We start from the raw sequence: 27,986 nt of genomic DNA on the forward strand, positions 1-27,986 counted from the left end.
TGGGCTAATGGCACACTGTTTTAGTCCATTCAAGTTGGTGGGGGGGGCTCCTGTAACAAAGTACCACAGACTGGGTGGCTTATAAATAACAGAAACTTATTTTTCATAGTCCTAGAGGCTAGAAGTCTGAGATGAAGGTGCCAATGTGGTCAGGTTTTGATGCAGACCCTCTTCCAAGCACGGGCAGAGGGCTTATTGGATCCTAACCTGGCAGAAAGAGGGTGAGCGCCCTCTGGCCTCCTTCAATAGGGCACTAATGAATCCCATTCACAAGGGTGCCACCCTCATGACTTAATTATCTCCCAAAGGCCCTACCTCCAAATACGATGACATTGGGAATTAGATTTCAGCCTATGGATTTTGGGGCAATACAAACATTCAGGTTATAATACATACTAACCTACTATGTCTCCTGGGAGGTTTTGTTGTTGTTATTTTGTTTTTTGTTTGTTTGTTTGGTTTTGGTTTTTTTAGCCTAAACATGTATGCTGGCAACTCATTTAATTGTCATTTAATTTTTTTTAACATTTCTGCTAGAAAGAGAAGAATATTTGTTTTGTTGAGGTTAGGCAGAGAGGATGGTTATATAACCCATTACTCTTTAAGTACCTATGTATCTATCTGTCTATCTATCATCTCTCTTTCTATCTATGAAGTTCTTATTCTTCTTTGAACTAGTGATAACATCTTACTGGTTTCCTCAATGATTATTGAATTAAATAAAATCCTTAACATATATTTATTTTATATCTGGATCAGAGTCATGATTATATCTCCCTTAAAAATGATCTTTTAACAACTGCAAATAAGAACACATTTTCTATACTGATAAAAGGGAGAGGAAGTTAAAAAAAAAAAAACCTACACCCACTAAAAAATGGTCAAGTCCATTTTTTTCTTCAAGTTCAAAAAATATGTTGCCCTACATTCCTGACTTACTCTGAGTTAAAAGACAAGGTCATAGCTATTACCAGGAAAGCTGTAACAACTTTTTTGTTGGTTTGCTTTTAAATTCAGTATTCATGTATGAATTATGTCACATTATAATCTGTAGATGTCTAGTAAATTTAAGATGTACAGTTCAAATCTCTTAATATAAACATGAAACCATAAGCAACCAGGGGGCATGCAGACACCATTTATTGAACAATGGGGTGCACATTTAGTTGGCAATTCTGTAGTTTGCGTGGATTTCTGGTTTCACGTCACAGACGATGCTCAAAAGCTGGTTGATCACACTTTCCATGGACTTGTTGTAGCTTCCATTCAGTTCTTTTATCTTCTCTAGCGTTTGCGCTTCTATTTCTTCTGAGATATTACTCTGAGAGCCCATTATCTGCCAAAATAAAACAGACAATTCACTGCATTATACATCATATTAAAATTTAGTTGTTTTTTAAGAGTAGCATCGACATATATACACGACGGAATGTAAAATAGTTGGCTGGTGGGAAGCAGCAGTGTAGCACAGGGAAATCGGCTTGGTGCTTTGCGATGACCTAGAGGGGTGGGATAGGGAGGGTGGGAGGGAGGCTCAAGAGGGAGGGGATACGGGGGCAGGTGTATGCATATGGCCGATTCACTTTGTTGTACAACAGAAACTAACACCGTATTGTGAAGCAATTATACTCCAATAAAGATCTATTAAAAAAAACTTAATTGTTTTGTAAGTTAAATGCATTTTGGCTTGTTTGTCATTTACATTATGCATTATTTTTCCAGAACTTTTTCGGAGAATGGGTAAGATCACCAGTATTATGAGTGGGATGGATACACTTTTCTAAAAGAATATTATCTGCAAAAAAAAAGTCAAACCTGAATCACTATGCTGTGCACCTGAAACTATATTGTAAATCAACTATTAAAAAAAAAAGGAAGCTGGCCACAACAGGTGACTTCTACTTCTAAATTGACCTTCACACAGTACAAATCGAATGCAAGTTCACAGTCATTATACCATGCTCAGAAATTTTTTCATGTATTGATATTTATAAGAGTTTCCATTGAATTCCTGTATCTTACCTATTGCTTACTTTCTGTATTAAAAGTCCGGAAAATAAAGTTGAAAGACATCATTAAACCCATTTTGCTGGTCTTTAAAGAGCAAATACCTGGTTTGTCAATTTTTAAAATACATTATCTGAACTCATTAAATCTTTTTTTTTTTTTTTTGCTGTACGCAGGCCTCTCACTGTTGTAGCCTCTCCCATTGCGGAGCACAGACTCCGGACACGCAGGCTCAGCGGCCATGGCTCACAGGCCCAGCCACTCCGCGGCATGTGGGATCTTCCCGGACTGGGGCACGAACCTGTGTCCCCTGCATCAGCAGGCGGGCTCTCAACCACTGCGCCACCAGGGAAGCCCTTTTTTTTTTTTTTTTTTTTAGAAAGATACAGCCACAGTATGCTCAATAAGATACTTTCACACGCACAGGTGTACCTTTTTTTAGGTATTAGATATAATCTTGAAAATTTTGGTATAAATTGGGATATACAGACATTTGGTCCCTAATTTTTATGGCTCGAGTTACAATTTTTTGATGGTGTGAAAGTGATACAAATTCAGTAGAAACTGTACTTTGAATTTTGATCTTTTCCCGGGCTAGTGATATTCTACATGATACTCTCTTGTGTTGCTGAGAAGTGGAGGCCACAGCTCCCAGTGGGCCCAGTGATCTCAAGGGTCAACAACCCTTATACTCACACCCATTCTGTACCCAAACAACCATTTGGTTTTTCACTTTTGGTACTGTATTCAATCAATTACATGAGATGTTCAATACCTTATTACAAGATCAGCTGTGTTAGATGACTTTGCCTAACTGTAGGCTAATGACAGTGTTCCAATCACGTTTAAGGCAGGCTGGGCTAAGCTATGATATGGGTAGATTAGGTGTATTTAATGCATTTTCAACTTTGATAGTTTCAACCTACCATGGGTTTATCAGGAGGTAACCCCACCATAAGCTGAGGAATATCTGTACTCGTCCATCTAGTTCCATTGTAATTTTAGACTTCTGTTTAACTTATCTTTCTGATTGGTCTTTCATGGGCAGTGATTCCCACTATTTCCCAGTACCTCCTCTATCTCTTAGCCTCTCTGTCAAGTAATGATAGGACTGAAATATAATTTTACCAGGGGAGTTACCAGTTTAAAGGGATTCTGCAGAGAAACCCTTTGTAAGGTTATCTTTGCTAAAGCAAACAGACAACTCCTAATTTTATATCCTTTGTAAACTCAGCCTTTCTTGAACAGGACATTGTGAAGGCAACACAGCTGGTTTTTCCCTTCCATGAGTGTTTATGGAAAGTATGCATTTAATTTAGTCCAAGAGACCTCACTAATGATTGATTTTTTACTTCAAGGTAAAGAAGGCTATTCTAAATTCTAGAATCCACATGATCTTTCTGGGTCCCAAACTTGAAATCAAATGCAATTGAGGTGATCAGGTTCAAGTTCTTTTCTGTTTATAGTCCAGGCAATTGGGGCCTCCTAGTTCAAAGAAAGTCATTTTGGGGTGATATAGCTTCTAAGACATCAAATGACTTTAATAAAATAACATTTTGATAAGTGAGTATACAAGAAGCACAGACATGTGGACGAAATTTCCCTTGCTATGAAGATACTGAAAAATAGAAGAGAACTACTTACCAAAATAGTTCTACCAGAATAAAATTTTTCCTCTAAATCCAATATTGGATTTTTTTTTGAGTTTGATAGAGTCTACCAAACTCAAAAAAAAATTATTGTTTCTAAATTCAATGTCTTAACTGATGAAAAATTTAAAAGACACACAGTTATGAAACTATTGTCTACTTTTCTTTGGAGTAGTGTTAAAAATAGTTATTATTAGGCTAAGTTATTGCAACTGTCCTGAAGGACTTTGGAAAAGTTCACCTCAATCTTAGGCTTTTTATTTTTATTGGAGTGTATTTGCTTAACAATGATGTGTTAGTTTCCGCTGTACCACAAAATGAATCAGCTATAGGTATACATATATCCCCTCCCTCTTAAACCTCCCTCCCACCACCCCCATCCCAGCCATCTAGGTCATCACAGAGCCCCGAGCTGAGCTCCCTGTGCTATACAAGAGCTTCCCACTACCTATTTATTTTACACATGGTAGTGTATATATGTCAATGCTACTCTCTCAACCTTAGGCTCTTTATTTTTTAAATGGGGATAACATCACCCATTTGATGCGATCGTTTTAAAAATTCAGCCAGATTCATGAATGCAAAGTGGTGCTGTCCAACAGAAATGTAATAGCCCCAAAGTGAGCCATGTAAGTAATTTTAACTTTTCTAGAGTTGTATTTTAAAAATTGGTAAAATTAACTTGAATAATATTTTTATTTAACCCAATATAATCATACTACTCTTTTAATATACAGTGTAATATTATTGCATTATTGTTTGTCATACTAAGTCTTTGTAATCTGGTATGTATTTTACCTTTATAGAATGTCTTAATTTGGACTAGCTACATTTCAAGTGCTTGGTAGCTATATGAGAATTACCATAATTTTTGACAGTGCAGGTCTAGGGCGGCAGATGACAGCCACTAGTATTAGTTATATTCTTAAGGTGCTTTGTTAAGGCAGCATGATAATTTTCTGAAGATATTTATTATGAAGACGGTGTTTAGCACAGAAGCTTAGCACTGAGCAAATAATCAGTAAATGTTAGTAATGATTATTATGATTTCTCACTGTGTTGCTTGTACTTTAAAATTTGTATAATCCATCTTAAACTTTCAGAAACATTGGAATACCCTTGTCAACAACCCATACTCCTATGTCTCATCCTGCATAATTATATGACATTATTTCTGAGTTTATTTGACCTGCAATAATTTGAGTTTCTGCACTGTTTCCTAGATGGTACGATAGCGTGACTCACCATACACCACTTTAAATGGTCTTCCTTGGGAAGAATTGCATTTGTATCTGAAGACAGTGTTACTTTAAGCCATGTAGGAGTTTAAATGAATGAATGTAAGCTCCACAAAGGGAGGGATAAGTGTCATCTCGTCCACTGATGAGTTATAACTGCCTCAAACATTGCCAGGCACATAGTAGATGCTCAATACATATTTGTTGAACAGAATAGAATGAGCAGATCACCAGGTGTTACAGAGAACTTATCACCTGTTCTACTGTTCTTCTTGGCCAAAGCCTGCTGCTTGAATATTTGGGACACTGTATAAATTAGAAGTTGATAATTAAGTGACAACTAATGGCACATTTGGTTGAAGGGCACAATTTAAAGACTTCTCTATGTGTATTTTCAAACCTTCAGTGTTGAGACTGATGTGTATAGCTTTACAGCTTAATGACCGATGGTGTTGGTGAAATCTTTCAGCATTCAATAAGTTTCTTTTTAAGTTGTTTACATGTCCCAGTTTAAGGGCAATCAGAGGTTCAGGTCCCACACACAGTTTTGCGTTCTCAATTTGTGGTTGCTTCAAGGAAACAAAAATGTTTTCATGATATGAATTTAGGAAGAAAGATTAAAGACAAAAATCTTCAATATGCCCAGGGCAACCATTTTCGGGTCTTTGGTTTACATGAACGGTGCATCTAACTTTTACTTGCATTGACGGTAGATTAAATTTTTCCACTGTAGTAGTCCAGATTTCTTTTTATCTTCTTCGGTAGAAGATGTTATTTTGTAGGACTTTTCCAAAGTTCTACAGGATGGTTGCAGTAACTCCATCACTATAGTGTTGTCTTTTTGAGAATAGCATATAAATGGAATCACACAGTATATATTTCGTATCCAATATAAACGAAATCAAACAGTATAAATGACGACCTTCTCTCACTCAGCATAGCAACTTTTTTAGAGTCACCCAAGCTGTTGCATATATTTTTAGTTTGGTCTTTTTCATTGCTGAGTGGTATGAAATTCTAGCAAGGGATAAAGTGAAACAAGGAATAAGTAAATATGCAAGGGATCAGTAAATCTTTGTTATAAAAATATTCGTTGATATACAGCCCACATTGGGATACTTGCTTCTATTGACAAGTCAGGGGAGTTGGAAAAACCCAGACATTAACAAGAGCTAAAAAGCAACCCAAAAAGTAGCATCAAGGAGCGACCCCCACAGCAGGCAGAAAACTGGTTTCTTGGGTCTCCTCCCAGACCTCCCACATGCCCTGGGTTAACGATGATGAGCTTTAACTGGAATAGCTCTGTGTCTGACATATGGAGGTCACGCCAGGAAAGAAGATCTGTGCTCATGGTTGACAATATGCTTGAGGTAGCAGAGGCTTAAACATGCTGAACTTTTTATGTAAGCTTCTGATCAACTAGCTGTAAGATTGGCTTAGAGCTCTAATTATGAGAGTAGTGAGGAATTTTAATTATTCTCTGACACAGAGAACAAATATCCTGAACCAGTTTTACATTTTAGGAGATTCTTCTGGAGAAATAATATTTCAAGAGATTAAACCCAGCCACTTTCTAAAATGATGGTCAGTTTTGTAATTACTTAAAAATGCATATATTAGAAATATCCAACACAGGATCAAAAGAGCTGATTGGTGTGAAGAATGATTATTTTTTCAGGTCCTAATATGGCATGGTTATGACAGAACTCAGTAGGAAAGGTAAAGGCATGGAAGAGATGTTTAGCTCTTCATTCTTACTGGATACTGATTGGATACTTACTGTGGAGCAGACTCCATACCAATGTCAAGGAAAGCAACAGAGAACAAAACAAAGAACCTGCATTTTGGTGCTTATAGTCCAGAAGGAAAGATAAACAATAAGCAAAATATGTATATATATAATATATCCAGTAGTGATAAATGCTATGAGTACAATGGGTACTTACTTTCTTTTTTTATGAGAGACACAATTTTAGATGAGGTGATCAGGAAGAAGAGCTAACAACTAAACAGAGATCAAGGAGAGATGAAAGTGTGTAAAAGAAGAAGATCCTTGGAATGGATAGAGCATAGGCAAAGGCCCTGTGGCAGCAGCCTGTTTAGTTCTTCTGGGGTAAAACAGGGAGACACATGGTGAGAACAGAACAAGTAGGGACAAAAGTAGTAAAAAATGTTACAAATGACCAAAGTAGATATTGTTGTCTATTGCTGAAAAGTCTTCTGGTATTTCCTGATGATTTCCTTTTCAATTAGCTGGCTTCATTCCATAAATCCTTCATGAAAATATAAAGCAATGCTGTTTCCTACCCTAACATTTAAAAAATATCTGCGGTTCAGAGTAAAAGGTAAGTGCATGACATTTTCAGAGCTGACAGTTTAGAGAGATAGCCAAGGGCCAATCATAGAGGGCATATATGCATGTGTGGACTTGGGACTTTACGATTCCTTTTTCCAAATATCGATAAGAAGAATTTATTTTCGCTGAGTGGTCCGCTTTGTTCTAGAAATGGCTTTTTATTTTAAGAAACAGCCCATTGGAAAAGTTTTTCCTACCGTGTAATCCAATTTACCTGATCCCACCTGAGCTCCGCACCTACTGCCACTAAAATCAAAGCTGTAAACAGAAAGATTTACAAACTGCTTGTAGTTCATCTTGCAATGTCAGGCTTCTGCACAGAGCTTTATTTGTATTTTTGCTGACGCAAAAAGAAAATACATAAACTTTAGTTATGGCACATGGAATTTAAGCCATATTGCAGTCAGCTCTGAAAAATTCATGTGCTTATATAGATATATATATATATATATATATATATATACACATCTTTATTGGAGTATAATTGCTTTACAAAGGTGTGTTAGTTTCTGCTTTATAACAAAGTGAATCAGTTATACATATACATATGTTCCCATATCTCTTCCCTCTTGCGTCTCCCTCCCTCCCTCCCACCTTCCCTATCCCATCCCTCCAGGCAATCACAAAGCACCGAGCTGATCTCCCTGTGCTCTGCGGCTGCTTCCCACTAGCTATCTTCCCACTAGCTATCTACCTTACGTTTGGTAATGTATATATGTCCATGCCTCTCTCTCGCTGCTTATATATTTTTTTTACTGTAAACTGCAGATATTTTTTTAAGTGCTAGTGTAGGAAAAAGCATTTCTTTATATTTTCCTAAAAGATTTGTTGAATGAAGCCAGCCTGTTGAAAAGGAAATCATAAGGAAATACCAGAAGACTTTTCAGCAATAGATAACAACATGTACTTGGGTCATTCCTAAATCTTGAAACCACCAAAGGAAATCTGGCCTAACAAGTTCATTGTAGAACATTGTACAACACTTTTTATTGGTTCTATTAGTAAACGTTAACAGACAATAGCAACCAAAATGTTCTCTGATGTTTCTTTCTTTCTAAAATGTGTTAGTCAATAATCTGTTGTAGTTGTGGTTCGGGGGCTCTAGAGCGCAGGCTCAGTAGTTGTGGAGCACGGGCTTAGTTGCTCCGCAGCATGTGGGATCTTCCCAGAGCAGGGCTCCAACCGGTGCCCCCGGCATTGGCAGGCCACAACTACTGAAGCCCGTGCACCTAGAGCCCGTGCTCTGCAACAAGAGGAGCCACCGCAATGTGAAGCCTGTGCACCGCAGTGAAGAGTAGCTCCCGCTCGTCGCAACTAGAGAAAGCCCACGTGCAGCAACGCAGCCAAAAATAAATGAATAAATACATTAATTAATTATAAAAAAGAATCTGTCGTAGGAATAATACTTTAACCAATTCCATCCACTTGTATATTTGAGAATACGATTTTTAATCTACAGTGTGTTAGAGAATAACTATAGATTGACACTTTCTATGACAAATCAAAAAGCCTTGGAAGTGAAAATGTAAAATCAGTAATTCTGAAACGTTTAAGATTTTGCTTGAAGTTCAGCCTTGGTTGAACTATATTTGCTCCATCCAGGGTATTTTTCTCTCCTGGTAGTGTGCATGACACCTTATGAGGATTAATATCATTATTAGTGAATAGTCATACCTTATAGTCTATGCTGCAAAAAATCAGTGCTGACTTTCTTACTTACCTTAGCGTGTTTCTGTCGAAATTCCTGATCTCTCTGCATTCTGTACTGGTCAATTTCTGCCATTGCTTCCTCCTTGGCTTGACGCAAACGCTTGGCTTTTCCTGAAAATTAACAGTGGCATAGAAGGAGCACTATTTCTTTTCAACCCATCTGGAATTGACAACTTGATTTTTAAAAATATGGGTGAGGTCTTACATTATTTTTTTTTATTTTATTTTTTTTTTTGCGGTACGCGGGCCTCTCACTGTTGTGGCCTCTCCCGTTGTGGAGCACAGGCTCCGGACGCGCAGGCCCAGCGGCCATGGCTCACGGGCCCAGCTGCTCCGCGGCATGTGGGATATTCCCGGACCAGGGCACGAACCCATGTCCCCTGCAGCGGCAGGCGGACTCTCAACCACTGCGCCACCAGGGAAGCCCTCTTACATTATTTTTTGACGCTTTTTTTTTTTGTCTAGAATGACATCCTGCATTAAAACATGATAAATATTGAAAAATTCCTGGTTTTTTCAATTGGATTCTTTAGAACATGGAAATGACAACATTCTTTCACACCTCCATGTTTCAATAAAATATCTGCCCATTTACTCACAGCAGTACCAGCCAGAGAACAGATTTTAGCTGTCACTGAGTCAAAAAGACATTATTTGGTCAGACTTTCTGTCCTGATTTGCTGCCAGGAATCCTTCAGTCCATACCAACTGGATTCTATTGAATACTGGCAGATCTCCAAATGCACAAACATGCAGCTCAGACTCTATCAAACCAACTAACAATTTTTTAAAGCATTTTATTGGGTTTTTTTCCTTGCCATTTGTTGACTCTAGAAAGTCTGATTAAGCCCCAGAGCACATCAAAGTAGATACTTTTTGTAGTAGCTTTCTCTGAGGGGGACTTAAAAGTGATTGTAAAACCAACCGTTTTTAATGGTTATGAGATTTAGTTAAGTAGCTCTCTTTTCTTTTATTAAGAGCAAAGGTGTAAGCCTTAAGCCAGCAGACAGCAATGCAGATGAAAGTTTCAGACAAACACAAAGCTGTGGAGATCATTAGGTGAGCACATGACTTTTTTTGACAACCAGAGTAAGTTTGGGGGGTTATAGAGTGATAGTCATCGCTGCTAGGCACTCACCACCCACCACCTTCAGATACTAATGCTTTGTGATCATTAAAACTTTAAAGAAATTCCCAACTGTATTAAAATTAATTTGTCTCAGAATCTATCGTCTCTTTATTTTAGTTAAATGCCTTTATTCTTTTGCCCATTTAACATAGTTTCTTCTCTCTGATAAGATCTCAAGCTTTTGTTTTTAATTGTTGTCAAGGGTTTGTTATATGGTGTAGACTTTGAACTAAATAAGTGTATTTTCAGACATAGGAAACAAACTTATGGTTACCAAAGGGGAAAGGGGGGAAGAGGGATAAATTAGGAGTTTGAGGTTGACATATACACAGTACTATATATAAACGTAAATTAGATAAAATAGATAACCAGCAAGGACTATATAGCTTGGGAAACTATATTGAATATTATGTAATAACCTGTAAGGGAAAATAATCTGAAAAAGAATATATATATACATACACAGATATATATATATATACACACAGATATATATGTATATACACAGATATATATATATATATATATATATATATATAAAACAGAATCACTTTGCTGTACACCTGAAGCTAACACAACATTGTAAATCAACTATACTTCAATAAAAATAATGAATAAATAAATAAATAAATCAATGTGTTCTCTTTAAGTAGCATTAAAAAAATCTTAAACTTTTATCTATGTGTCAATCTAGATACAGGCTTTTACATGGTTTCGTCTTTCTGTACCTTTGTTGTATTTGAGTGTAGATGGTGTCTAAATTTCTCTCCCTGCTGCGTATGAGTTGCTTTGCTAGTCACTGTATATAGATGGGATAAAGAGAGTCGTTGAGTTATAAATTGAGATGTGTCTCTTTGAATATGTATTACCCTTGAATGGGACTGAGCTGACCTCATTCAGAACAGAATCTGTCTACACTGTCTGTAAAATCCGAGGTCTCATATAAATTAATGGTCTTCTGATGCTTGAGGCTTAATGGAACATTCACAGCAATGCTTACCTTTTTCCTACTTAATTAATGCTCCTTACCATTTTGCATATACAGATTTCTTTATTCTCTATAGTTCTAACCATTTTGTGGCAACCAAACACATGCTATCTGCAGAACAATTAGATATGTTGGCAAGGAAAGCTGTTGCTGGATCCCCAGCCTACTTTCTTATCACGGCTTATCATTCACATTAGGACAAAAATATGTTTAAGATGTATTAACATTTTCTCAGTTATAATGGGTTCTAGGATACATAATGATGGGTTGTAGGATATGATTTTATCCAATCAACCACATAAAACATCTTGACTTTCCACCTTAATTGCAAATTATGTTAAATATACTGGTTTCAAAGTCTCGACTCTAGCACATAAAAATAATAATAGAAAGAAGAAAATCTCCATGTGCCCTGCCGCCGGGAAGAATCCAGTACTCCACTTAAGAGGCTGCATATTAGCTCCATCGTGCAGTGACAAGCTCAGAGTGTGTCTGATCCCCTCCTCATGGCACCAGTCACCCGCTGGTTCTCATTCAGTTAAAGAGGAGAGCCACAGGGAAGTCGCTGCTGGCACAGCAATTTTCTGGAAGGACTGGGCAGCTGCCGCCTGTGAGAGCTTGCATATCTTCCACCTGATTTCATCCAGGGCAAGAAGCTAGAGCCTCACGCTGACTGTCTCGCTGGAGGTGAAGCAAAATGCATGCATCAAATCCACTTGTATTAACCTCTAGCTGGCTTCTCTGTCTCTGCGGGAGATTTCCAAATTTTTAAATTACACCCCTTTCGGAAAGACAGGTACCATTTGATATTGCTTATATGCGGAATCTAAAAAAAAATGATGCAAATGAACTTATTTACAAAACAGAAACACAGTCTTAGAGAATGAACTTATGGTTACCACGGGCAACGTGTCGGGGTGTCGAGGGATAGATTGGGAGTTTGAGATTGGCATGTACACACTGCTATATTTTAAATAGATAACCAACAAGGACCTACTGTATAGCACAGGGCACTCTGCTCAATACTCTGTAATAACCTAAATGGGAAAAGAATTTGAAAAAGAATGGACATATGTATATGCATAACTCAATCACTCTGCTGTACACCTGTAACTAACACATCACTGTTAATCAACTATCCTCCAATATAAAATAAAAATTAAAGAAAAACAGCATAAAAAAATTACACCTCTTTCTTCTTAAGCATTAAAAATATGGCTGCTGTGAACCAAAAGGGGTTCATTTTCTTATTTCTCAATACTTTCTCTATCAAACACAAGGGCGACCCTATGACAGATTTCAAATACAACAGTCAAATTTTTGTCCCAAATTTCCTCCAAGATCACACAGGCTTATTAGGCTGAATGCTCTAACTTTTGTTTTAGAGAATGTGGTAATCTCATACGTCACGATTGTAAGTACTGCTAAATCAGGTGCTTCAGGGTGGTGCAGGAAAGGATGGATTTCATTTATTCATCCATTATTCATTCAATATTTATTAAACACTTATTACTACTTATTACACTTATTACTACACTTAATACTACTTATTATGCACAGGACTAGAGCCAGAAAAATATATGATATGGTCCTTGCCTCTAGCTGAGGTACATATGGTGTATTTTTGTTTTTTTGGCTGCGATGCGAGGCATGCAGGGTCTTAGTTCCCTAACCAATCAGGGATCCAACCCTCACCCCTTGCATTGGGAGCACAGAGTCTTAACCATTGGACAGCCAGAGAAATCCCAATATGGTGTATTTTGGAAACATGTACATGCTGCTTCAACGTCCAAGAGGAAATTAGAAAATGCATAAAATTGTGAAGGATACACAAAATCAACTGTGAAAGCAATGAAACAGAAATCTTGGTTCTATTTGTTTTGTGACAGTTAAAGATGACAGCATTTATGGAAACTTCTACTATGAAAATTCTAGAGCCTGTGCTTCCCCTTCATCCCAAGAGTCATGTTGCATCTTCTGGTAACAGAGGAAGTGAAAAATACAAACAGACCCACACATGTAGAGTAAGGGGCTCAGAAAAGGCTTCTAGGGGAGGTCAGGGAAGACTTCTGAGGAGGAAACGTTAAGCTGAATAGACTTAGCCAGGACAGAAATGGGAATGAATTGTCTACTTTTGAGATTAGAAAAAATACAAGACCATCTTTTCTGAGATATTTTTGGGAAAATTGGACTACCAGGGAATTCCCTTATTTTATTAAATTTATTTTATTGAAGTATAGCTGGTTTACAATGTTGTGTTAATTTCGGCTGTAGAGCAAAATGATTCAGTTATACGTATAGATACATTCCTTTTTTCATATTTTTTCATTATGGTTTATCACAGGATACTGAATACAGTTCCCCTTGCTATACAGTAGGACCTTGTGGTTTATCCATCCTCTATATGATAGATTGCATCTGCTAATCCCAAACTCCAAATCCATCCTTCCCCCAACCCTCCTCCCCCTTGGCAACCACAAGTCTGTTCTCCACCTCTGAAGTCACTCATTTTTAGACATTTTGGTTGGTTACACAGAAATGTCCTACATTCAACAAGCCATTATTGGGATCTATTCCATAGGATGTTTTGTGGGAGGAAAAGTAGGAGAGAAAGATGTTTGGATTGATTTTTACGTGATTTGTGGGGAAAGGACTAAGAAATTGGGCAGGTTACACTTGAACTCTACGTGGGGACAGAGGGCAAGGCTCACAGCTGCATCCTGCCTGGTTTCTTGGCTAGAAGAGGCCAAGGGACTGTCCCAAGATGCTGATGGGTCCTTGAGACACTCTGTTGGTTGTATGGCTAAACTGGTTCTGGAACGTGTTCTGGTGGGAAGACAAGATGACATTGATCATTTCCGAAGGAAATCAGAATGATACAGTAGGCACTGATACAATAAGATGTTAGAAGCTTTGTAACCTTAAGCCAGTTATTTAGAGTTTCTGAACCTGAGTATTCTCATCTATAAAACAGATTTAAGAATCTACTGCAAAGAGTCATTGGAAGGATTTTTTAAATTGTATATGAAGTGATTGTAAGAATATGCAACAATTTCTAATCATTGTTAGGAAAACAGATTTCAATTCCTGGGACCCTTTTGCTAAGAAGGAAGGCAGCGAGTAAAGCATGAGCTGGAGGAAAGGTCCCTAGGATGTCACCAAAAAAGAAGCCTCTGTAGGCTTTCCTGAGGACACCTACGTGGGTATATCCAGAGGGCGGCTGGACAGACATCTTTGGAATTCAGGAGAAAGGTCTAAAATGGAGACAGAGATTTGCTTGTTAGTCATCTGAGTTTGTGTGTGTACTAGTCCTAGCAGCGGGTTTGCACTGAAATCAACGCCAGGGGACGGGGTGGGGGGGTGTGGAATGAGAAGAAAAGAGGGCTAAGGTCTCAACCTAGGGATCACCAACATTGGGGGATGAGGAAAGGAAGAGGAACCTTAGGAGGATCTGAGAGTAGTCATCAGAGAAGTAGGGGAAACCAAGAGAGAGGACAGAACTGTGCAAGGACGAGGTGGCCAACACACATTCCATGGAGTGGAAATAAGAGACATCTAACCAACCAATACTCCTGTCTATCTACTATGTCCCCCACTCTTCTAGGTCCATTGATACAGCAGTGAAAACCACAACAGACAAAATTTCTGCTCTCGTGGAGCTCTGAATGTAAGAGGGGGAAGCAGAGATAGGAAACAGGTAGTAAGGATATGATACGGCAGGGATCATGAACGATGTGCAGGGGAATCAAGGCACCTAAGGGACAGAGAGACAGCAGTGGGTGCTGACACAGATAGGGCAAGCCTTTCAGAGGATGGGGTATATGAGCAGAGACTTCAAGGAATGAAACAACTAGCCATGCAAATGCCTGAAAGGGAAGAGCATTCCAGGCAGAGGGAACAGCAGAGGCAAAGACCCTGAGGGGGAAGAGTATTTGACCGGTTCAAGGAACAATAAAAGCATCTGCCTGGCTGGGTCACAGGTCAAAGAGAGCAGAACGGTTGAATGTTAGGAAATGATATCAGAGAGGCAGCAGTGGGACCATGTCACGGAGACCTCTTGGGGTTGATAAAGACTGGGATCCCTGAGGTGCTAAAGCCATGAAGGGTTTTTAGCCACAATGTGGCATTATACTACTTCTGGTTTAAAAGGATTTCTTGGGACTTCCCTGGTGGTCCAATGGTTAAGACTCTAAGCTTCCAATGCAGGGGGCACAGGTTAGATCCCCAGTCAGGGAACTAAGATCTCACATGCTGCACATAGTGACCAGAAAAGGAAAAAAAAAATACAGGAAAAGATTTCTTTGGCTAGTGTGGTGAAAATAGATTGTAAGGGCTAGGGAGAAGCAGGAAAATCGATTTGAAATCTATTGTGATAGGTCAGACAAGTGTTAATGATGATTAGAAATAGTAAAGCAGCAGTGGAATTGACAAGAAGTTCTATATACTTTGAAGACAGAGTTGATGGAGAAACAGAGATAGATGAGTCAATGCTGGCTCCATCATTTTATTTTGGGGCAGAGTCAAGAGAGCAGTTTAACTGAGATGGCCATTAAACATCTAGTGGTGTGGGGAGAATGCTGGTGTTTATATAAACTTGAAGATCAGGGAAGCAATTCGGGCTGGAAATATTAAATTTGGGAATCATCAACCTGGAGCTAGGATTTAAAGTCATGGAATTAGATGTAATCACTTAGGAAGTATCTGTGGATACAGAAGAGAGCAAGTCTCACCTGGGCCCCCAACCGTAGAGATTGGGAAGATGAGAGAAAGCCAAGCATGAGAGCAGGGCTGTATAGTCCAGTGAGGGAAGAGTTTCAGAGATGAAAGAGGAGTTCAGTTGGGACTGAGATAGTCAATTAATTGGATTTAGCAACTTTGCTGGTCTTGACAAGGGGGGCTTTGGTGGAGTTGGAGGGACAAACGTCTGATTAGAATGGGTTCAGGAGAAAATGGAGTTTAAAAATATGTAGACACGGGCAATACAGGCAACTTCTTTGAGACGTTTTCACTAACAAAAACAGACTAAGAAGGTAAGGACTCAGGACAGCCAAGTGAATCTGACAATTAGAGGATGTTGGATTGTGTCCTTCAAAATATGTTTACATCTGGTACATGTGAATGTGACCTTACTTGGAAAGAAGGTCTTCGCAGATGTAATCAAGTTAAAATGAGGTCATGCTAGGGCTTCCCTGGTAGCGCAGTGGTTGAGAGTCCACCTGCTGATGCAGGGGACACGGGTTCGTGCCCCTGTCCGGGAAGATCCCACATGCCGCGGAGCGGCTGGGCCCGTGAGCCATGGCCGCTGAACCTGCACGTCCGGAGTCTGTGCTCCACAATGGGAGAGGACACAACAATGAGAGGCCCGTGTACTGCAAAAAAAACAAAACAAAACAAGCAAACAAAAAAAATGAGGTCATGCTGGATTGAGATGGGCCCTACATCTGATGACTGGTGCCCTTCTAAGGAGAGGCAGATCTGGAGACAGAAGCATAGGGGCACAGAGTAGACACACTGGGAAGAAGACCTTGTGATTACAGAGGCAGAAATTAGAAGGATGCAGCTCCAAGCCAAGGAAAGCCAAGGATTGCCGGCGATCAGCAGAGGTTAGGAGAGAGGCACGGGACAGATTCTCCCTGAGAGTCTCCTGGAGGAAGCAACCCCGCCAGCACCTTGTGTCTGGACTTCTGGCCGCCAGAGCTGGAGGTTAATACATTTCTGATGTTGTAAGCCACCCTGTGTGTGGTGATTGGTTACAGTAGCCCTAGGAAGATAATATAGTGGCTTAGAGAATCAGAGAAACAATGTTAGTTGAGCTTTGGAAACCAAGTCAGATACTTGAGTGTGGTACAAATAGTAGGTATACAAGTGAAAAAAAAAAAGCATAAATGGAGCAGAGGTCACCTTGATTTGGTATAAACACAAAGTGCACTTGAGGAATGCTTGGAGATTTCTATCTGTTGCTAATAACATTTTTATTCTGCTCTACCACATAGAAAAAAAAAGAAAAAAGCTTTCTTGGCTTTGGGGGGTTGTTAATATTATGATATAACCAACCTGGTTTGAAGAATGCTTTTATTTGGTTCACCTACCACAAACATTGGAAACAGTGAAGTCGCCAAGGAAACAAAGAAGCTCCTCTCTTTTGGTGCCTATCCTCATCTCTCCTTTCATTACTCTACCTCCTTGTAATTACTTTGCTTTTTCTTTTACTTGTTCTTTCCTTGTTTAAAAATATATATATATATATATATATATATATATGTATATATATCATAAGTAGTTTTGTGTAGATCCTGGATTGAATATAACCAAATGTTATTAAGAGATGAAAATGTCGTGTGGTTATTATTTTAACATGACCCACTCAAAGAAATGAAAGTCCAATATACCTACAAATACCCCATTAGTCTGTGGGCTATAAAGAAAAAGGAAGAATTTACAAGCCTACAAAACATAAAAAACAGGGCCATGAATTTTTACTGGAACAATTTTTATTTTATTAGTTCAGTAGAAGTTGTATCTTCATGAATCAGAACACACACTTGCATAGGGAAAATTGATGAAATCAAGGTGCTTGTTTAAATAAACTTGGAATATCTGTATACTGGGAAACAGACAATTACAAATGTTGATTTACAAAACTATTGTTGGTAGGCGTCCTAGAGAGCCAGACAAATCTGCATTATTGTTTTCACTGATGTGTTATCTAAGTAAGAAGTAGAAATATTTCAATTATTTATTTTGCACTAAAGTATAATTCAGTGGGGACTTCATCAAAGACGCTGAGGAGGTCAGGGGAACTCAGCTGAACTCAGAATCCTCGTTATTAAGTAGCGGAAGAATACTCATAGCTAATTCTCGTGCAGCCCCTTCTGGGTACCAACGGGTGTTTTAAGTCCTTTATAAGTATTCGCTCAAGTTGATTATGACATCAACTCCACGAGGTAGATACTGTTCCTCCAATTTGAGGCTAAGGAGGTCAAAGCATCAGGATCCTAAGAGACGACCTGCCCAGTGCCACCCAGCCAGTTGGAGGCTCAGCCCACACTGTCTGGTTGCAACCCCTGCGGGTGTGTCCCTTTCCAAGATAAGTGAAATAAATACTGCTCTCATAAAAGGTCATAACTTAAAGTAAAAAATCATATTCCAAAGAAACACAAGTCCTTATTCCTCCTGTTGATAATGGTACCTTGAATTTCTATTCCAATTCTGATCAAAGACGCAGTTCAATTCCCCAAACCTGGGCTCCAGGATAGGTCCCAGTTCTGTTGCAAAAATGTGTTTGTCTTCGGCCAGCACACCCACTTTGATGCTTTGATTGATGAACAACTTTTAGGCAAAAGGTATTAACTTCAAGTAAGATTATTTAAAATAGTGTCAACCTACTGTGATTCCATCTGAATTCAACCAAACAGTGTCTCAAATAAAAATTTAGGTGAAGGTCTTAACTAATAAATACAAAGGAATGCATAATCGGTGAATAGAGGCAAATATCTGAGTTCTTCAAATAAAAATTTAGGTAAGGATCTTAACTAAAAAATACAATGGAATCCATAATCAGTGAATAGAGGCAAACATCTAGAAGCAGACCCAGTCTCCCCCATTATAAGAAAAATTGACCCAGAAGCTGCAGCAGTTGTAAAAAAGAATGAAATTAGACTGTGTATTCTATTCTTCTATTTCATTCTTCTATTGTTATTACTTATAGTAATATACAATATATATAGTATAAGTTAAAAACAACAATAACTATTTAGTTTGTACTCTACTGCCTTAAGCATCATTTTCTGATCCTTAAAAATATTTGGCCATATACGTATTAAATATTTATATAAAATATAATATTTATATTTAATATTATAAACATAATATAAATATTATATATATTTTATTCTTATATATTTTTATATTTTAAAAACTATAAAAGATATTTATATATTTTAGAAAAGAAAAAATTGAAACTCAGAAATTCTCAATAACTTGCAAAAGAAACGTAAGAAAAAGCCAATGGTTTTTCTATTTTGTTGCCTCACTTTTTAAGTCTGTTTACTCACCCCCAACTCCGCACTCCCGCTCCTTCAAAACAAAACGAAAAACAAACTCATCTGTCTCAGCAGCTGGTAAGTGGGGACCTGTGATCCTTATACAACCAGGCCTCCAACCCCTAATCTGTACCCCTTTAGGCAAAACCTTTATTTTTTTAACATTTATTTATACCATCTACTGGATTATGCAACAGCTTCACCGGGATCTGAGGCAGCCTCCTTAATGGAATAAATCAATATTTTTGCAACATAATATTAAACATGTCCACCTTATTAATCTTATATTTTTCTAAAAGGATTAACATGTAAATTGCTGTATTTTCTCTCTCTCTCCCTCCCTCTCTTTCTCCCTTTTAAAATGAATATTCCCAAGTCTCTTTCTAGCAGAGACTCTATGTGTAAGTTTCTGAGGGACTTTCCAATAAATGGATTTAAGAAAGAGATGGTGATTCTAGACCTTCTACAATGGTGTTCACTATTGTGATCTGTTGGTTCTCATTCTGAATCTCTATTCTGCCTTCATTATGTCAGGTTTTCAAATAAATCTCTTTATGGAAAAAGATGAAGTGAAACATATGGGTTTATAAAAATGATGGCTATCTGTACCTCTCATGTCATTTACATATTTACGTCATTGGGGAATTCTTTAAGGAAAGGTCTAGGTCTACTCATCAAGCATATGTATTAGAGTGGCTTGGAAATGGTGGGTGCCCGATAAGTACTTACTGAATTAAATAAATGAATGAAATAAAACATAGTGAAATATGAGAGAAGCTACAAAATACCAGGTAGCAAAGGTATTATTTTATTTTGCCTCATGCATGCTTAAGAAGTGAGTATGATGCCCAGTTACAGCTGGACAAGAAAACAGCTTCTATCCAGTGAAAATGCTTCTCAAAGCTGTTTGAGGCAGAGGAGAGACATTCTCTGTAAAATTGAGTGCAGAGGTTATTGGTTGAAATAACATTTGGAAACATATTTTCCAAAATGTTTTTAAGGTCTGGGTATTTACTATTACTGATCGATATTTGCTTGAATATTTAAGAACAAAGACGAAGAAAAAGAAAAGTACACAAGTACTTTCAGTGACCAGCAAACAAAATGAACATTTTGTATACGAATAATACAGTATGGATTTTCTAGTACTGACTTCTGAGGAAAGATTGCCCAAGGACAGCATACGTACTTGAGGAAAGGAAAAGAAGTTTGGCTTTTATCTTTATTATGAAATCTGAGCTTAGACTGTTCTGACTGGTTCCCAATTTCAAACAGCTTGCATGATTTACAGTACTTCTCTAACGATGTTGAAAAAGGAGAAGTAGTTGGTAAGAATCATTTGGATCCTATAATAATAGTGATTCTTTTTTTTTCTTTTTTTGGTTTCTCATTTGTTGTTTACTTATTTTTTTTATTGAAGTATAGTTGATTTACAATGCTGTGTTAATTTCTGCTGTATAAGCAAAGTGATTCAGATATATATATATATATATATATATATATATATATATACACACACACACACACACATTCTTTTTTTAAATATTCTTTTCCATTATGGTTTATTATAGGATACTGAATATAGTTCTCTGTGCTGTATAGTAGGACCTTGCTGTTTACTGATAACATCGATCCTGTATGTGCTTTATCATTGTTTCACTTCTTCCATAATGGAAAATAAAGGTAACATAATGATCACATCTTAAAATAAGTTGGTTTTCTGTTCTGGATATTTTAAATGTGGTAAAGAAATCTGAATAAAAAATAAGGGAGTTTTCTACACTGTTTCAGCTGGCAGGTACTGGACTGCTTTGTTTCCTGTACAAGTACGCTGCATTCAAACCATTTTGCCAACCTTGGCGTGGTTTCTTGTAGAAAAAGAAATGGAGAAAGAGGTAAAGTTTTCTTTTTCATTATCTTTCGCCATCCTGTTCTCTTCTAGCTCCTCCACATGGGGTCTTTTTCTTTTTTGTTGTTGGTGCCCACCTTGCTGAGTGTTCAGGAAATCAATTTATCTTAAGAAAGGAAAATGATTTTGCCTGCGGTAGAAAACCCCAGGGGACAGAGCAGTGCCTCAGCCCGACTTCCTCTCTCACATTGTAATGTCTTGTGCCTGCATTTCATGTGATATACTGAAACTAGCTTCTGCCAGTATCACCCGATCCCTATCACTCCATGCATCCAACTACTTACATAAGCAACGATTTTAAGACATGATCCCTATCTCACAGGGCTTTGAATCTAATTGCAGAGACAGGGCATGTGATTAGGGAGAAGGTAAATAACATACCTTCCTATAGATTAAGTCATCATGTGATATGAAATGGGACAGTGGGAAGAACAGAGGTCTTGGCCCAGGGAACATGAATTTGGGTTGCAGATCTGCGATCTTAGTTTATTCATTATAAAAATCATGTACGTTTTGTACCATGCAGTTGTTAAGATCATGGCTGGGTAATCAGACTCCATCCAAATCCAGTCTCTACCATTTACCCTCTGTGCGACCTTGGGAAAGGGGCAGAATTTCTCTAAGCATCACTTTCCCCTTTTTGCAAAATATATTTGTGTGAGGAGTAAATAAGATAAACTTTGAACATGGTGCTTAGGTGATATTTTCTATTTTTAAAAAAATATTATGGCAAATTATGGACTCAGTTTCTAGATACGTGAAATGGAAATAATAGTAATACCTAATTCATATGGTTGTTGTAAGTATCAAGGAGAACAGGAAGGGGGTTGAGGTTTATTGAGAACATCTTACCTGTTAAGTCAGTAGATGCAGGGCCAAATAGCAAGAGTATTAGAAAATGAGAATAAAATGGAAATATTTTTAAAAATTAGAAATTAAAAGCTATCCAGAGAGGGAGGAGAATGAGCCATTAACTGTTATGATCACAATTTTATAGAAACAGAAACCGATGCTTACAGAGCTTAAGTCACTTGCTTATGTTCACTCCTTAGTAAATAGATTCAATCTGGAAGTTGTCTATCTCTCTCTCTTTTTTTTTTTTCTTGGCCACACTGCATGGCTTGTGGGATCTTAGTTCCCCAACCAGGGATTGAACCCAGCCCTGGCAGTGAAAGCACCAAGTCCTAACCACTGGACAGCCGGGGAATTCCCAGTGGTCTATCTCTGAACCATGTCACAATATTGAGACACTGAGGCTGGGCAATGTGAAGGAACTTGCAGAGGCAAAGCTTAAGCCTGTGTTTCCATAACTTCAATGTCCATTATCATTTCACTCAGCAGGTAGCCTGTCCAAAAGATCTGAGCTGGCAAAATCTATCTCCACTACAGTGATGGGGGATAGACAACTGGGTAGTTTCTATGAACTGGCCAAGGTCTACCAGGGAGTGTGGTGGAACCAGGATTTTTTTTTTTTTTAAAGAAGATGCTGGGGGTAGGAGTTTTATTAATTAATTAATTTATTTTTGCTGTGTTGGGTCTTCGTTTCTGTGGGCGGGCTTTTTCTAGTTGTGGCAAGCGGGGGCCACTCTTCATCGCGGTGCGCGGGCCTCTCACTATCGCGGCCTCTCTTGTTGCGGGGCACAGGCTCCAGACGCGCAGGCTCAGTAGCTGTGGCTCACGGGCCTAGTTGTTCCGTGGCATGTGGGATCCTCCCAGACCAGGGCTTGAACCCATGTCCCCTGCATTAGCAGGTAGATTCTCAACCACTGCGCCACCAGGGAAGCCCCATGGAACCAGGATTTAACCAGAGTCTGCCTGCCCCTGAGATCCGTGCTCATCCTACTGCACCCCCCCTCGTCCCTTTTTGTGACAAAACTCTCACAGATCAGACAGAATGGAGACTTACTCTTCTTAGCCTCCTCGAGCTTGTCCTTGGCCCTTTTCTCTGCCTGGAGGAGCTGGTGGATCCCTTGAGACTGGCTGGTCATGGCGGCGGCTCCAGCCAGGCGGCTTCTGTGACTCTGGGAAGTGATGGATCTATTTATCCTTAGAGAAATCACCACATAGCTCAAATTGTTGTGTCAACAGTGAGTTCTAAGCACAGCTGTTGGTTCCAAAATGGCCTGAGTGAGTAGGGTAGCTGGACTCCAAGGAGAGCCCAAGGGTGGAATCCAGAAAAACAAGTTAAGTCAAGGAAGTTGAGGACTTATTTCTGCCAACTTTAGCTCTTTTCTATGAAATGGGTGTTGCATTTACTTACAAAGAGTGAGTAAGACGTCTTAAGGGAGATCAGCGAACCTATCCCTCCTAGGAATACTGACTTATTTACTGAATTTTTCTTTCAAGTTACAAGATCTTTCTTTGTTCTTTGTCCTGGTGCTTCTAGTTTTAGGTCTTTATTTGTTTCTAGTGATTCAATTATAACCTCAGGACAAATTTATTAACATTTTGGGAGGAAAGGGGATTTCCTGGGTTTATGACAGACATCTATTCTGTTCTCTCCCTAGGCCTCAGGTGATAGGAAAGAAAAGGATTCTTTGGGGCTTGGTGTTGTTCTGTAGCAGGGCTGTTTGCTAGAGTTCGATCTTAGTACAGTGACTAAATCAGCATTAAGGGAAATATTACTGAAGCTTTTGAGTTTAAATTAAAATCATCTAAACATGCATTTTATGTTAATTGCTTTGTGCTTGCATTGGGGGTTGTCCTAAGACAGTCCAATAAAATCCATCATATTTGATTTGATTCAATCCACTAGTGATTGGACAGATTGGAACATTCATCACAGTAGAGGATCATAAAATATCATTCACACGTACCGAAAAGTTAATCTTTTGAGATATGGCCAAGGCTTTATAATCAGCAGAGTGTAGTGTCATGTACTATTACTTTCATAAACTACACCTCTGTTGCCTCATCTGTAAATATCAGGTGCAATTTCTTTCAATAGATGAATGAATTTAAAGATAAGTAGAATACATTCTGAGAGCTAAATCTTTTAAGATTTTAGTTTCCTCCTAACAGTTTAAAAATATCTCATCGTCCATACCTGTATCAAAGAACCAGGTGTACATCATGTGTACAAATCTTTCCAAAAAAAAAAAAATCTCTTTTTCACAAGGGCACTTTCTTTCTTTTTACATTCATATTTAATCATTTTATAAAATTTAATTTTTTTTATTGCATAATTACAATCCAACTGGGATAAACAGATATGTGAACAAACACAGCTCTTGTTAAACGCAGATTTCAATTGTAAGAGCAGAAGACTGAAGGCGAACTAGAAACTCGTTCATTGGCTTCATGTTTGGCCTGTCTTAGGCATCAGTTAGTACTTTTTTACTAACTGAGAGAATGGAGATCATCAGTGATTTCAGTGAATGGTTAGGTGGAGGTCATTGTAAGAAACTTGCTTTAATTTTATACCAACAGTGTTTATTGACTATCTCCTGAATGCATTGCACCAAATGAGGCCAGTTCAGGAGAATCAGATCTTGAATTACAGCGAAAGGGTGATTCTAGAGGGAGATTACAGAAGAGGAATTAGGTAAGAAAGATGATTTTTTTATACTAGCATAGAAAAATACTAAAAGCTTGAAGGGACAGGTCTGACTTTGTCATCATTTGAACAAGGTACTTAGCTAAATTCTCACCAGCAAAGGCATCTCTAGTCTGCAACAAACACCTTCCTGGCTTGATTCTAAGACTCCTTTCCTGGGTGTTTCATTTTTTTTTTCATTCAAATCAGTTTGCCTAAATAATATAATATTAATGTGTGTGTGTGTTTTAAATCAACTTGGAGAACATTTTACTTTCAGACACTTAGTACAGAAAATATGTATTATGTGAAATACAAAAGGTGTTCAACACCACTTTCTGCCACTAACACGAAGTGATGCCCAACAGTGATTTACACTGGGACTAATTGTACAAATTCAAGCACTCAGAACTCATCAATGCCCTGATTGAATTTTGGTCTACAAAGTGCTCAAACACTTATCAGAATTCTGTATGTAAACTCTGATAGCAATAATGATAACTTCTTTTTAAAATTTTTATTGAAGTATAGTTGATTTACAATGTTGTGTTAGTTTCTGCTGTACAGCAAAGTGATCCGGTTATACATATATATATTCTTTTTCATATTCTTTTCCATTATGGTTTATCACAGGATATTGAATATAGTTCCCTGTGCTATACAGTAGGACTTTGCCGTTTATCCACCCCTTATGTAATAGTTTGCATCTGCTAATCTCAACTCCAAACCCATCCCCCCATTCTTTGGCAACCACAAGTCTGTCCTCTATGTCTGTGATGCTGCTTCATAGAGAAGTTCATTTGTGTCATATTTTAGATTCCATGTATAGGTGAAATCATACGGTATTTGTCTTTTTCTTTCTGACTTACTTCACTTAGTACGATCATCTCCAAGTCCATCTACATTGCTGCGAATGGCATTACTTCATTCTTTACTGTGGCTGAGTAATATTACGTTGTATACACGTACCACATCTTCTTTATCCATTCCTCTGTCTATAGACATTTATGTAGCTTCCATGTCTTGGCTATTGTAAACAGTGCTGCTATAAACATAGGGGTGGATGTATCTTTTGAATTATAGTTTTGTCTGGGTATATGCCCAGGAGTGGGATTGCTGGATCATATGGCAACTGTATTTTGTAGTAATGACAAGTTTTGAATAACCTAGATGTTCAGTTGGAACAGAGGAATCACCCATTGTTAGATGCTACTAACACAATAATATTGTCAGGTACTTTCGAAATACCTGTAACTTACAGTGAACATATCCTTGGCAGAAAATTGTAATCATATTTCCTTTAAGATCTCACTCATAATTTTAAATTTTATGACAGAAGTTTTCCTTCTCTTCATTTAATTAATAGAGGAGTCTTTCTTGGGACCAGAAATACCAACAGAACATTGCAGGATCCTTCTTGACAAAAAGATGCAAAGTGGAATATTGGAAGAGGTGTCCACTTACACAGGAGAAAAGGGCTTTGAGTGTAACTCAAAGTAGGGAGTTAGAATGATTCCATCTTGTCTTCCCCCGACTCTCAAAGGATCACAGTCCCAGTTAGAAGGAGGGATAGAAAAATCTACCCATAAGCAGAGAAAGATCTCATCTCAGCCTGGGCTCTGGGTAAAAAAAAAAAGTAACTACAGGCCTACACTTGTGTAGAGTTAACGGTATATTAACAGGATCTTCTGTAGAAATAAAACCATGTTGGACAGGAGCTTACAATCTAAACTGCAGAACAACTGGGTAGGTAAAGTACAGGGGAAGTGGGCAGAGTGGGTGTGGGTAGCGCCGGAAGCCTGGGAGGGGAATCTGAACTTTGTCATAAATGGAGGGGATTAGTTTTTATCATAATAATGGGTTACTTTAACTGTGTTAGTCCCTTTTAAAATCAAAGCGAATTCCAGATGTGACTTTTCATTTATAAAATTTAACATTTTGAGGATAATCATACTTTAAAATTTTTATCTGTTAATAACCCAGATTTGAGTTCTTCTTTAAATATTTTGTGTTTTGAGGCATTAATGGACAAGCATTTCTTTTTCTGTTCACCAGCAAAATACCAACAAAACTGTCTCTGAGACTTCACAATTCCAATGCATATTTCCTTACATTCACCCATTTGATTCTCCCGGTTGTCCTGGAAATGGATATTGTTGCCACATATCACATCGATTTAATCAGTAAAGAGACTGGGGCACCTATAAAATAAGCAAGACTAGTGTCAGGAAACTGTGGCTCAGAAAACCTGAGAAGCAGCTCCAAGGTCAGGGGCTCCTAAGTGGAAGGACTGAACTCATCTCAAGGTCAGCTATCTCCCTCCCACCCCACCCCCCAATCCTCTCTCTTCCCAGGGACAATTTCCTTCCATATTTCTTTTTTCTTCATGAAAAAGATGAACAGAAAATAAGCCTATCAATTGGCATTTCCCTCTGTATAAAAGCATGATCAAAATATGGATCAAACAAAATGCTAGGTGCTCAAACAATTGAAAACAAAAATATCAAATCAAAGTGAGATTTGGCTTAATTTAGATCTCCTTGATTAGTGAAAATTCCTCCTCAGAAATACTTGTTTTAGGTAACTAGAGTTCTTCCTATCCTATTTATTTGGGACCACTTGTTCTGGTCTTACTGTTTATTCTGTTCTATTTTATATTTCCTTTTATACCTAAAAATTAAACCAAATAATACAGTTTTCTTTAATTTGAGTGGTACGAATCATTTTTGGTTTCTGTGTTAATGTTGATTTCTATATGTAACCATATAAGAAACACAATTTACTGATACTATTACTTATTATTATGTATATGATTTATTATATATGATGTTATTTTATGCTTAATTATTATTTTCAATAATAAATTGAATATTTAAGTTATATATTTTTATACAAATTCCAAAAAGTAGAAGTGATTTGGTTTCTCAGATGAGAGAGAAATAAGACATAGCACTCATAGTAACTTTGTAAAAAGGAAGTGTAAGAATTAGTATAGTATAGATTTAGGTCTTTGTTCTTTGATTCTCTTTTCTAAATACTTTCATATTTCTTTTTCATTAGTGCAGAATGCAAAAATAAGTTTCAAAAAATGACAAACTCTTAGAAAGAAAACCTGTGTCCTTTGAAAATGTTTCACTCTTGAATGCTGAAGGATTCCAGTGAAATACCTCTTAGTTTTGCTTGTACTTAGCTTGAAAAAAATGTAGCATTGAAAGTTTTGAATAGCTAACTTATACATTTAGTGAGCATTCAGTCTATATTTTTTGGTTTCTCTCGTTTGAAGTTTCATTTCTGCTCAGACTTCCTCTCACCATCCATCCATCTCCTGCGTATTTCAGCTAATCATATGATCCTTCCTCCTTTTGCCCACGTTGGTTTAGTCCCTGAGTCTGAATAATAGCGAAAAGTAGCTTAATTCCTGGT

General features: G+C 37.9%; 1 protein-coding gene across 1 annotated transcript; it reads right to left on the reverse strand.

Moving 5' to 3' along the window:
• Nucleotides 1-1,122: 1,122 nt before the first annotated feature.
• ATP6V1G3 (ATPase H+ transporting V1 subunit G3) lies at nt 1,123-23,029 on the reverse strand. Its single transcript, XM_032654359.1, has 3 exons — nt 22,935-23,029; nt 8,971-9,071; nt 1,123-1,336 (listed from the first exon to the last, which is right to left on the reverse strand). The coding sequence occupies exons 1-3, from the start codon at nt 23,014-23,016 to the stop codon at nt 1,163-1,165; spliced, it is 357 nt and encodes a 118-aa protein (XP_032510250.1). The 5' UTR covers nt 23,017-23,029; the 3' UTR covers nt 1,123-1,162.
• Between the last annotated feature and the right edge of the window lie 4,957 nt (nt 23,030-27,986).

This window comes from Phocoena sinus, chromosome 1, assembly GCF_008692025.1.
Source record: "Phocoena sinus isolate mPhoSin1 chromosome 1, mPhoSin1.pri, whole genome shotgun sequence".
NCBI classification, from domain to species: Eukaryota; Metazoa; Chordata; class Mammalia; order Artiodactyla; family Phocoenidae; genus Phocoena; species Phocoena sinus.